General features: G+C 43.2%; 1 protein-coding gene across 1 annotated transcript in view; it reads right to left on the bottom strand.

Moving 5' to 3' along the window:
- Nucleotides 1-13,822, bottom strand: part of LOC121531448 (synaptotagmin-9) — a 33,969-nt gene that overhangs the window by 983 nt on the left and 19,164 nt on the right. The window contains exons 4-6 of the mRNA XM_041836689.2: nucleotides 5,177-5,297; nucleotides 4,720-4,891; nucleotides 2,431-2,560 (exon numbers count right to left, since the gene is read on the bottom strand). Of these exons, the coding sequence (XP_041692623.1) occupies nucleotides 2,431-2,560; nucleotides 4,720-4,891; nucleotides 5,177-5,297 (423 nt within the window). The remainder of the gene's footprint in view (nucleotides 1-2,430; nucleotides 2,561-4,719; nucleotides 4,892-5,176; nucleotides 5,298-13,822) is intronic.

The following is a 13,822-nucleotide window of genomic DNA, read 5'->3' as shown; positions in this document are numbered from 1 at the left end:
CCTCTGTCCGCAAATCAATTGTCACGCACTGTGCCTCAGAAATGCCATGCTCCGTTTAATAAAAATCACACACTAATTTCTCTACTTTCAGAGGACCTCCAATTCAGATTGCAGTTAGTTTAATAACTAGCAAGTATTTTTCAGCTGGCATTTAATAGCTTAAAAAAGGAGAGAGGGAGAGAGGGAGAGAGACTCTGTGTAGAGAAGATGAATAAAGAGGGTGTGGCCGGGGATGTGAATTATTGATGACAACTGTCTGTGGTCTTGAGGGTCAGCGAGTCTTGCACAAAGATTTCAAAACACCAAAGTATGAAAAGCGGCGAGGGAAAATAATGAAAAGTCAAGTGTTTGTGTTTGTGGTTGATGGGTTAGTAAGCTTCCGCTTGGTTCTAGTGAATACACCCCAGGGCTTCTGACTGTGCAGCTACAATGTTAGTCAATGACAGGCACTTCCGTTATTTCATTGTGTAGGCTGCATTACTGTAAACGTTGATGTAGTCCAGGAACTGTTTCTGGTCTCCATTAATGAGGGTGGAGGAGTAGTGTTTTTAAATAGCTTAGTGAATTAAGCCTCTTCCTCTCCTCCTCTCCCACTACATGGATGGATTGTTTTGTTTATACACTGCTCAAAAAAATTAAGGGAACACTAAAATAACACATCCTAGATCTGAATGAATGAAATAATCTTATTAAATAATTTTTTCTTTACATAGTTGAATGTGCTGACAACAAAACCACACAAAAATGATAAATGGAAATCAAATTTATCAACCCATGTAGGTCTGGATTTGGAGTCACCCTCCAAATTAAAGTGGAAAACCACACTACAGGCTGATCCAACTTTGATGTAATGGCCTTAAAATAAGTCAAAATGAGGCTCAGTAGTGTGTGTGGCCTCCACGTGCCTGTATGACCTCCCTACAACGCCTGGGCATGCTCCTGATGAGGTGGCGGATGGTCTCCTGAGGGATCTCCTCCCAGACCTGGACTAAAGCATCCGCCAACTCCTGGACAGTCTGTGGTGCAACGTGGCGTTGGTGGATGGAGCGAGACATGATGTCCCAGATGTGAACGGGCGGTCCATAGCATCAATGCCTTCCTCTTGCAGGAACTGCTGACACACTCCAGCCACATGAGGTCTAGCATTGTCTTGCATTAGGAGGAACCCAGGGCCAACCGCACCAGCATATGGTCTCACAAGGGGTCTGAGGATCTCATCTCGGTACCTAATGGCAGTCAGGCTACCTCTGGCGAGCACATGGAGAGCTGTGCGGCCCCCCAAAGAAATGCCACCCCACACCATGACTGACCCACCGCCAAACCGGTCATGCTGGAGGATGTTGCAGGCAGCAGAATGTTCTCCACGGCGTCTCCAGACTCTGTCACGTCTGTCACATGTGCTCAGTGTGAACCTGCTTTCATCTGTGAAGAGCACAGGGCGCCAGTGGCGAATTTGCCAATCTTGGTGTTCTCTGGCAAATGCCAACGTCCTGCACGGTGTTGGGCTGTAAGCACAACCCCCACCTGTGGACGTCGGGCCCTCATACCACCCTCATGGAGTCTGTTTCTGACCGTTTGAGCAGACACATGCACATTTGTGGCCTGCTGGAGGTCATTTTGCAGGGCTCTGGCAGTGCTCCTCCTGCTCCTCCTTGCACAAAGGCGGAGGTAGCGGTCCTGCTGCTGGGTTGTTGCCCTCCTACGGCCTCCTCCACGTCTCCTGATGTACTGGCCTGTCTCCTGGTAGCGCCTCCATGCTCTGGACACTACGCTGACAGACACAGCAAACCTTCTTGCCACAGCTCGCATTGATGTGCCATCCTGGATGAGCTGCACTACCTGAGCCACTTGTGTGGGTTGTAGACTCCGTCTCATGCTACCACTAGAGTGAAAGCACCGCCAGCATTCAAAATTGACCAAAACATCAGCCAGGAAGCATAGGAACTGAGAAGTGGTCTGTGGTCACCACCTGCAGAACCACTCCTTTATTGGGGGATGTCTTGCTAATTGCCTATAATTTCCACCTGTCGTCTATTCCATTTGCACAACAGCATGTGAAATGTATTGTCAATCAGTGTTGCTTCCTAAGTGGACAGTTTGATTTCACAGAAGTGTGATTGACTTGGAGTTACATTGTGTTGTTTAAGTGTTCCCTTTATTTTTTTTAGCAGTGTATAATCCTGCTTGTGTTTTATTGTCCCTATACAAGCTGGAGAAGCAGAGCTCTATGGCTTGTTGTTTACTAACACCTTGCTGTCTACTTCCCCTTGAGATGTGTGGTCATAATGTCAAGGATAAAACTTCATATTTCTTCTTCCATCAGTATACATGTTGACTAACATAGAAAGACGGACGGACGGGCGGACATACAGTATAAATGAATGAATAGATTGACACCCACACACACATACACACACGCACATACTGTACCTCTACTAGGGGGTGCCAGTGGGCGATGGGCTTGCGGGGGTATGACAACATCTCGTTCCAGTGGCAACGACCCAGGCTCTCCGCCTCGTTGCCCACCCTACACACTCCAATGATCTCGTTGTGACCTACACTATGGGATGGGGGTCACATCAAACATACGGTCACATCAAAACCTTCTGTTTCCATACATGCACTCCCATTCATGTTTTTGTTTAAAAATATATATATAATAAAAATCATATTGTAGGTAGTCCACTTGTCTGACAGAATAAAAAGCCCTGTAGGTTTGGTATCCTAGTGCATTTTCTGTCCAACAGCGTGTTCTTTGGTGTAATAATTATAGTGATGTTTGGCAGATTATATCAACTCCTCAAATATTTACTCTGAACAGCATCAGGAGGCAAGGAGTCTGTACTCTGTGTTCTCCAGGCTTGTTCGTCAACATTTTCATTTTTTGTAATGTTGTTTTCTCTCTATGGAGCTGAGTTAACAGAATGCCAGCTGCTTTTCAAACCCATGATCAACTAAAACGTGTTACACTTAGGAAGTCTCAGCTACAGTACCAGTCAAAAGTTTGGACACACCTACTCATTCCAGGGTTTTTCTTTATTTTTTATTATTTTCTACATTGTAGAATAATAGTGAAGACATCAACACTATGAAATAACACATATGGAATCAGGTAGTAACAAAAAAAGAGTTAAACAAATCAAAATATATTTTAAATTTGTGATTCTTCAGATAGCCACCCTTTGCCTTGATGACAGCTTTGCACACTCTTGGCATTCTCTCAACCAGCTTCATGAGGTAATCACCTGGAATGCATTTCAATTAACAGGTGTGCCTTGTTAAAAGTTAATTTGTGGAATTTCTTTCCTTCTTAATGCGTTTGAGCCAATCAGTTGTGTTATGACAAGGTAGGGGTGGTATACAGAAGATAGCCCTATTTGGTAAAAGACCAAGTCCATATTATGGCAAGAACAGCTCAAATAAGCACAGAGAAACGACAGTCCACCATTACTTTATGACATGAAGGTCAGGCAATACGAAACATTTCAAGAACTTTGAAAGTTTCTTCAAGTGCAGTCGCAAAAAACATCAAGAGCTATGACAAAACTGGCTCTCATGAGGACCGCCACAGGAATGGAAGACCCAGAGTTACCTCTGCTGCAGAGGATATGTTCATTAGAGTTACTAGCCTCAGAAATTGCAGCCCAAATAAATGCTTCACAGAGTTCAAGTAACAGACACATCTCAACATCAACTGTTCAGAGGAGACTGTGTGAATCAGGCCTTCATGGTTGAATTGCTGCAAATAAACCACTGCTAAAGGACACCAATAAGAAGAAGAGACCTGCTTGGGCCAAGAAACACGAGCAATGGACATTAGACCGGTGGAAATTTGTCCTTTGATCTGGAGTCCAAATTGGAGATTTTGGATTGCAACCGCCGTGTCTTTGTGAGACGCAGTGTGGGTGAACGGATCTCCGCATGTGTAGTTCCCAACGTAAAGCATGGAGGAAGAGGTGTTATGGTGTGGGGGTGCTTTGCTGGTGACACTGTCTGTGATTTATTTAGAATTCAAGGCACACTTAACCAGCATGGCTACCACAGCATTCTGCAACGATACGCCATCCCATCTGGTTTGGGCTTAGTGGGACTATCATTTGTTTTTCAACAGGACAATGACCCAACAAATATTCAGGCTGTGTAAGGGCTATTTGACCAAGAAGGAGTGATGGAGTGCTGCATTAGATGACCTGGCCTCCACAATCCCCCGACCTCAACCCAATTGAGATGGTTTGGGATGAGTCAGACGGCAGAGTGAAGGAAAAGCAGCCAACAAGTGCTCAGCATATGTGGGAACACCTTCAAGACTGTTGGAAAAGCATTCCAGCTGAAGCTGGCTGAGAGAATGCCAAGAGTGTGCAAAGTTGTCATCAAGGCAAAGGGTGGCTATTTGAATATATTTTGATTTGTTTCACACTTTTTTGGTTACTTCATGATTCCATATGTGTTATTTCGTAGTTTTGATGTCTTCACTATTATTCTACAATGTAGAAAATAGTAAAAATAAAGAAAACCCCTTGAATTAGTAGGTGTGTCCAAACTTTTGACTGGGACTGTATGTGTTTGTATACCGCTAACATACTGCTTTCTCATTTTATTTTCAGTGTATCGTAGTCACCACAAACCTGCAGGCTATTTGCAGAAAATAAAACATAAACTGCTGCCATAATGATATGGAGTTCAGTTCATAAAAGCTTTACAAAAATGAAATGTATTTACCGATCGTAGTCCATCACTGCTATTAGGAGACTGATCTGATCAATGTTCTCGGGAGGTACATCAAATACTATGGCTTCGTTGTAGACAGGATTCAGAGTGTTTCGCTTGGTGGATGTTTTCCTCTTCTTCAATCTCCGTCCCTCACACATTAAAGACACCTTCACATAGGGATCTAGAGAGAGTTGGGACACAGTGGGGGAAAGGGGAAACCCAAGGAGTAACTGATGGGGTACGTCCACATAGGCCTATGGTCAAAATTTGTGCACTATATAGGGAATATGGTGCCATTTCGGATGCAGACATGGCCTCTTCAACAGTCGTGCTACATTGATATGTTTTGTCATGCCTTCTGCTCAATGGACCATGTTATTAAAAGACTGGGAGACAGAAATTCCATTTGATATATTACCCTGTCATATTAGACTAGACCCCAGTCCCTACATTATTGACCCCCTACCTGAGGCTCCAGTGATGTCCATGGCTTTGAGGTTCCTAGCCTTGATCATTGTGATGGTCAGCCTTCCAGCCGTTGGTAGGTAACAGAGGGAGAACATGAGATCGCCCAAGTCCACATTGTCCTAAAAAGTATTGAAAACATCAGTGAAAAATGTTTAGTAACCGAATGTCTCACAATGTCATCATACATTATAGCTCTGGCTTCCCTGTTAGAGATTCTGCAGGTTCACAGTGAGTTAACAGGTAGAGCAGCGTTCCAATTATCACTTTCGAAAATAGCTTTTCTGTGAGAGAGTAATGTGTTCGTCAGACACCAGCATCACTCACAAGGTTAGTTACCGGCAGGGAATATGGAGGCCACAAGTCTCACCTCCGGTTGAGGCATGCACCTCACAATGGTAGGTAACCCTGACAACCCTGTTAATCCTGTAGGTTTTTGAAGCTGGGAGCCCACTAAATAAGCAGCATCTTCAGGCTTGGCTAGCACTAGCCTGACATCTGAATTAGGCTTTGTGTGCGTGCGTGTTTGTGCATACGCATGTGGTTGTGTGTGTGTGTGTGTGCGTACGTGTCACAGGAGATTGGTGGCACCTTAATTGGGGAGGACGGGCTCATGCTAATGGCTGGAGCCGAATAGGTGGAATGGTATCAAATACATCAAACACGTGGTTTGATGTGTTTGATGCCATTCCATTCACTCCATTCCAGCCATTATTATGAGCCGTCCTCCCCTCAGCAGCCTCAACTGGTGCGTGTGTGCTCCTTAGCCTTTAGCTGTACAGGCCTGTTATAACAGATCATTCCCCCTGTGTGAAGATTCCCGTCAGCAGGCCCCTGGGCTCAGTGTGAGGGAAGCCCCATTATTCTGCATCAGCAGGAAAGGTCAGTCCAGCTCTCCACAGAGAACCACTCATTATCAGGACTGCCCTGGTCACCTCCTGCCTGGTCAGTGGTCAGTCCCAGTATCACAAACACACACACACACACAGCCTCCCCAAGAAGCTAGCTAGCTCACACCCTGCTGGAGCTCTGTTGCCAGGGATATCAGGCCATTCTGCCTGGCTGTCATGGCTCTGACAAGCCCATCGTCAACATTGGCAACTGGGTTTAGTTCCTCATATAGCACACTGTGTTCTCTAAGGGAATATGTTCACTGATTAAGTAACTGAAGTTTGAATATACTGAAAGGCAAACACAGCTCCATTTATGCTCATTGCTCACTCAACGTCGACGGACCTGAATTGGAAAATGTATTTCTGTAGGAATAGTGTCCCAAACTGTAACTTCAAAGCTCAAAAGTTAAGCTCAAAGTTTAAGAATAACATGCTGTCTGATGCGCTACATTGTTCTAATGTGCTGTATATGAAAAATGCATGTTGCTATAAGTGGGTCTCAACTCTGATAGTTACTTTGATGTTCCATTTCAAAGCCTCTCTAAAACACCTCACATCACATCCACCAGAGATCAATGGACATGGTTGCTAAGGACTTGCACTAATAATGTATGCTGTTTGTTGTGTTCTTCTTTGTGCATTGTAATTCATGTCCTGTCCTGCAAGGAATGTGAAAGATTTTGGAGGTTGTTGTTGACTTTTAGTTTTTAGACAAGGACATTGATTGGGAGTTTGAAAAAGGTCAGGTGCAACGGTGGAAAATGTAGAATTGGGACATTCATTCAAGCATCAATAAGTGTTCTATCTGGATAGTTGTAATGGCAGATCTAATGCAATCTACTGTATCCAAAACAACATTAGGGCGCGCTAATACTGCTCTCTGGCCCGTCCAATATCACTATCAATTGAATCAAACAAAATAGTTGATTTATCAAGGCTGTCAACATAGGGCAAGGAACCACAGTGACCTCTAACCTACAGCATCATCAGTCCACACTTTGCAATACAAACACACACAGACACACACACACACAGACTCTCAGCCTCTACACACACACACACACACACACACACACACACACACAGATTAGGGGTGGAACCATGCAACCCATCCCTCTCAGGCTAAATAATCAAATTACCCACTTCCATCTGCAGACTATAGGATAACAGTCGCCTCTTACTCGTTGAAGCACTTAAATCAAGTCTGTGGTGGAATTATGGTCACTTGTGCTCTTTCAATGAAATTACACTGGAGCTCTAAAGGCCTCCAATATGGCTGAGCGAGAATGTTGGCAGTCTATCTTCTGTAATTATCCATCACCCTGGGATCTCTCTCTCTTTTTAAAGGGCCTCTTAATAGACAGGGTGTGTTGCTACCATGTTAGTAGAGAGAAACAGAGGGAGACAAAGAGAGAGGGAGATAGAGAGGTGAAATAGCCACCGTGTGTAAGGCCATGTCGTGCCATGTCATTTTATTACATCAGCAGACAGTAAGTCAGCAGTTGTGACCCACTGTGGAACAACATGAATCCCCACTTTAGCTGTGCGACCCGGGCTGGTATCTGCTAAATGTACACTGACAGAATCAGGGTAAGCTAACACATTAGAACTACCTAAGATAGTACTCATGTTTGACTAGTTAACAACAACAGAGTTTGGGATGTTGTCATCTTGTGAATAAAACATTCTTAAAGTCCCAATGCAGCCGTTTTTATATCAATATCAAATTATTTCTGGGTAACAATTAAGTACCTTACTGTAATAGTGGGAAAAAATTATATTGAGCAAAAATGACTGTGGGAAACTGAAAACTAGCTGTTATTGGCAGAGATGTTCGAAACACTCTTTGTTATTGGGCTATTAACCAATTTACGCATGGAAAGCCAAAACTCCCACCCATGCATACCTGCTGATTAGAAGGTCCTGTGTAGATTTTATTTTCAACCAGCAACTATCAGGAAATAACACTGATCACATTTTTGGTAACACTTTATTAGTATAGTCCATCTGTTGATGCTCTACAGACTATCAGTAACATTTCAACTAACTATCTACTAACCCTAGCCTTAACCCTAACCTTAACCCTAATCCTTACCCTAAACTTAACCATTACCCTAATCCTAACCCTAAACTTAACCTTAACCCTTACCCTAACCCTTATTCGAACCTAATCCTAACCGTAACCTTAACAAGCAGTTGCTTATCAACAGATAGTTTGTTGATAGTATGGCCATCTGTAGAGCATCTACATGGACTATCCGGACTATCCAAATAAAGTGTGACCAAATGCTTTTATAGTGTTAGTTTCATCAGCTGTTTTATAATATTATATAAAACACAGGAAAAACTGAATTTTGACTGCACTGGGCCTTTAATACTCAATGGACCTGGTGGAAATGTGAATAAAATCTGGATGTGTTTTTCAGTGGTGACCGCTCTTCTCTCAGCAGTTGGCCTAGTAAATCATCCTGATTCACCTTTTCCTCTTCCCTCTGTCATTCTCTCACACTGATAAATGGATTGCCCTTTACGTACTTTACTCCTCAATGTATTTATCTTACTTACTTAATTCTCTTCATTACTGGAGGAACAACGAGGCCTGAATATATTTAAAGATGACCTTAAAATAGTTGAAAAACAAAAATGCAGTGCTGCATCACTCGCATAGGCCTAGATAATGCCTTAATGCTGGAATCAATAATGGTGGAAGTGCCACGTCCGTTTGCAATATTACAACAACAAAGAAGTTACTGCAAACAACAAACACTGTTTTTTCCCCCCTCTGACATCATTGCATGCAGGATAGAACAGCAGAATATGTAAAGACATGGCGGTGGGGCGGAAGTACATTATGCTGCAGTGGTGGTTATTGTGGAGCTAGGTAGTAAACCTGCTGCAATGGATCATGCCACACACAGTCATGCTAATTACAGTATGTCCCAAGTTGGCTCAGATCAGTACTATTGACTGTCGTTGCAGGGACACAAATTACTGTGCTCTTTGTAATCTTTGTTATAACAGCCTGACAATTAATGTGAACCTGAAGAGGCTATTGGTCTGAGTTCTAGAATAGATGAGTTAAGCTGTGTCTAATTAAAAGTGTTACCAAAGTGGTAAACAGCAACAGGTCCCTCCATCCATCCAGATCCAGATCCTTTATCTTCCTGACAGAATAAACCGTAAGTGATCCTGTTCTATTGTCTAACGGTTCAATTCAACACTCAAAGGTGGCTTTCTGACCTAGAGGCTTATAGAGACCAAGTAAAAGGTTTGGAGCTGGTGCACTTGTATGGGTATTTGTGTCTCTCTCTGGCCCTGGAAGATGTGGAATAAGGAAAAAACTAACATTTTTCATTGTTATCGAAGAAGTACAGGGGCTTGCGAAAGTATTCACCCCCCTTGGCATTTTTCCTATTTTGTTGCCTTACAACCTGGAATTAAAATTTATTTTTTGTGGGTTTGTATCATTTGATTTACACAACATGCCTATCACTTTGAAGATGCAAAATATATTTTTTGTGAAACAAAAGAAATAAGACAAAAAAACAGAACACTTGAGCGTGCATAACTATTCACCCCCCAAAGTCAATACTTTGTAGAGCCACCTTTTGCAACAATTCTAAAATTAGCCTCCGAAATTGTCGCAACCCCTATTACTAGCTTGTTCAACCTCTCTTTCGTAACGTCTGAGATCCCCAGAGATTGGAAAGCTGACGCGATCATCCCCCTCTTCAAAGGGGGTGACACTCTAGATCCAAACTGTTACAGACCTATATCCATCCTGCCCTGCCTTTCGAAAGTATTTGAAAGCCAAGTTAACAAACAGATCACCGACCATTTAGAATCCCACCGTACCTTCTCCGCTATGCAATCCGGTTTCCGAGCTGGTCATGGGTGCACCTCAGCCACGCTCAAGGTCCTAAAAGACAGTACTGCGCAGCCGTCTTCATCGACCTGGCCAAGGCTTTCGACTCTGTCAACCACCGCATTCTTATTGGCAGACTAAATAGCCTTTGTTTCTCTAATGACTGCCTCGCCTGGTTCACCAACTACTTCTCAGATAGAGTTCAATGTGTCAAATCGGAGGGCCTGTTGTCTGGACCTCTGGCTGTCTCTATGGGGGTGCCACAGGGTTCAATTCTCGGGCCGACTCTATTCTCTGTGTATATCAATGATGTCACTCTTGCTGCTGGTGACGCTCAGATCCACCTCTATGCGGACGACACCATTTTGTATACATCTGGACCTTCATTGGACACTGTGTTAACAAACTTCCAAACGAGCTTCAACACCATACAACACTCCTTCCGTAGCCTCCAACACTCTTAAACACTAGTAAAATGAAATGCATGCTCTTCAACCGAACGCTGCTTGCACCCGCCCACCCGACCGCTGCTTGCACCCGCCCACCCGACTAGAATCACTACTCTCGACGGGTCTGACCTAGAGTATGTGGACAACTACAAATACCTAGGTGTCTGGTTAGACTGTAAACTCTCCTTCCAGACTCACATTAAGCATCTCCAATCAAAAGTTAGATCTAGAATCGGCTTCCTATTTCGCAACAAAGGCTCCTTCACTCATGCTGCCAAACATGCCCTCGTAAAACTGACTATGCTACCGATCCTTGACTTCGGCGATGTCATTTACAAAATAGCCTCCAACACTACTCAGCAAATTGGATGTAGTCTATCACAGTGCCATCCGTTTTGTCACCAAAGCCCCATATACGACCCACCATTGTGACCTGTACGCTCTTGTTGGCGGGCCCTCACTACATATTCGTCGCCAAACCCACTGGCTCTAGGTCATCTATAAATCACTGCTGGGCAAATCCCCGTCTTATCTTAGCTCACTGGTCACCATAGCAACACCCACCCGTAGTCTGCACTCCAGCAGGTATATGTCACTGGTCATCCCCAAAGCCAACACCTCCTTTGGCCGCCATTCCTTCCAGTTCTCTGCTGCCAATGACTGGAACGAACTGCAAAAATCTCTGAAGCTGGAGACTCTTATCTCCATCACTAACTTTAAGCGTCAGTTGTCAGAGCAGCTTACCGATCACTGCACCTGTACACAGCCATTCTGAAATTAGCCACCCAACTACCTCATTCCCATATTGTTATTTATTTTGCTAATTTGCACCCCAGTATCTCTATTTGCACATCATCTTTTGCACATCTATCATTCCAGTGTTAATTACGAAATTGTTACTATTTTTGCACTATGGCCTATTTATTGCCTTACCTCCATAACTTACTACATTCGCACACACTGTATATATATTTTCTGTTGCATTTTTGACTTTATGTTTTGTTTACCCCATATGTAACTCTGTGTTGTTGTTTTTATCGCACTGCTTTGCTTTATCTTGGCCAGGTCGCAGTTGTAAATGAGAACTTGTTCTCAACTGGCTTACCTGGTTAAATAAAGGTGAAATAAAATACAATAAATAAAAAATTGTCCTGCTGGAAGGTGAACCTTTGCAAAGTCTCAAATCTCTGGAAGTCTGAAACAGGTTTCCCTCAAGAATTTCCCTGTATTTAGCGCCATCCATCATTCCTTCAATTCTGACCAGTTTCCCAGTCCCTGCCGATGGAAAAACATCCCCACAGCATGATGCTGCCACCACCATGCTTCATGTGGGGATGGTGTTCTCGGGGTGATGAGAGGTGTTGGGTTTGCGCCAGACACAGCGTTTTCCTTGATGGCCAAAAAGCAAAATTTTTGTCTCATCTGACCAGAGTACCTTCTTCCATATGTTTGCGGAGTCTCCCACATGCCTTTTGGCCAACACCAAACGTGTTTGCTTATTTATTTTTTAAGCAATGGCTTTTTTCTGGCCACTCTTCCGTAAAGCCCAGCTCAGTGGAGTGTACAGCTTAAAGTGGTCCTATGGACATATACTCCAATCTCCGCTGTGGAGCTTTGCAGCTCCTTCAGGGTTATCTTTGGTCTCTTTGTTGCCTCTCTGATTAATGCCCTCCTCGCCTGGTCCGTGAGTTTTGGTGGGCAGCCCTCTCTTGGCGGGTTTGTTGTGGTGCCATATTCTTTCAATTTTTTTATAATGGATTTAATGGTGCTCCATGGGATGTTCAAAGTTTTGGATATTTCTTTATAACCCAACCCTGATCTGTACTTCTCTACAACTTTGTCCCTGACCTGTTTGGAGAGCTCCTTGGTCTTTATGGTGCCGCTTGCTTGGTGGTGCCCCTTGCTTAGTGGTGTTGCAGACTCTGGGGCCTTTCAGAACAGGTGTATATATACTGAGATCATGTCACACTTAGATTGCACACAGGTGGGCTTTATTTAACTAATTATGTGACTTCTGAAGGTAATTGGTTGCACCAGATCTTATTTAGGGGCTTCATAGCAAAGGGGGTGAATACATATGCACGCACCATTTTTCCGTTATTACTTTTTTAGAATTTTCTGAAACAAGTTATTTTTTTCATTTCACTTTCACTATTTTGCGTATGTCCATTACATGAAATCCAAAAATAAAAGTCAATTTAAATTACAGGTTGTAATGCAACAAAATAGGAAAAACGCCAAGGGGGATGAATACTTTTGCAAGGCACTGTTGGTGGTGTGTAAAATTTTCAAAGTATTCTTGACCTCCCTACTCTTCATGCGATCCTACAGTTTATTTATGGAGATGTACCACTTTAATGCCAAATGTGATGCCAGTTTACAGCTTTTATGTTACATATGGGATGTTTGAAACCTAACTTCACCCTGAGGTATGATTTATGCATGGACTAGTGCTTGGACTTCTGATGTCCCATGCTCTGTTCCCAGGGGGGCTGGCCCAGTTGGCTGAGTGGCTGTGTGTGCGTGTGTATTTGTGTACATTATGTTTGTGGCCGCGTGTGGCCGTTTGTGTGTGTATGTGTCTGTGTGTTTGTACTTGCTTCCACTTTAAAGCAAACCCATGGCTCCCAAGTGAGCTCACCCACATGACACAGGAAGTAGATTTTTATTTTATTTTTTGATCTAGGAAGTCGCCAAGCTTGACATTCTCTGAGAGTCAACATGTGAAAGACTGGCCTCCTGAGCAAAGCTGTGAAAATATCTACTCTATAGTATTTTAGCCTATATTTCTGACCTTATTTAAAGTGACTGGCTGTTAATGGATTGATAGCTTTTAGATCTCAATCTTTAATTTGCCTTCAATCTTCCACTAACCCTTCTCCACGTTATAGCTTTTAGCAATTCTAATCAAAATGCACAAAAATATGTACCTGTACAGGTTGTTCATCTCAATGGGTACTAATTATAGATCTATATTAACGTGCAACTTGCCCAGTGTAGAGCCAATGACAGAAAGTACCTAGCCCTAGACTTAATTGTCCTCAAGGCATTGTCTAAGCCTTACCATACTATTGATTAACTGAAATCCCTACACTGGTGGTAAATCATGGGATCATGGGAAGTGAAAATGAACACAAGTAAAAAAAGAGCATGGCCCTCCAGGCAGACAGTAAGTAGATAGATGTATGCACTCACTAACTGTAAGTCGCTCTGGATAAGAGCGTCTGCTAAATGACTAAAATGTAAATGTAAATATACAGTACAGTACTGGACTCGCATTGTCAGAAAAGCTCTGGAGTCTTAATTGGCTATCTCAATAGAAGTCTACAGTCTCATTGGAGTCTCACTGAAGGAATAAAGACTATGGTGTCATTGAAGGATTGTAAGTTGTCTGCAGTCTCAAGGGAGGACTGTAGTCTCAATTTTATATATATATATAT

Source organism: Coregonus clupeaformis, chromosome 6 (genome assembly GCF_020615455.1).
Source record: "Coregonus clupeaformis isolate EN_2021a chromosome 6, ASM2061545v1, whole genome shotgun sequence".
NCBI classification, from domain to species: Eukaryota; Metazoa; Chordata; class Actinopteri; order Salmoniformes; family Salmonidae; genus Coregonus; species Coregonus clupeaformis.
The sequence above is the reverse complement of the archived record's forward strand: the minus strand, read 5'-3'. Positions and strand labels throughout refer to the sequence as shown.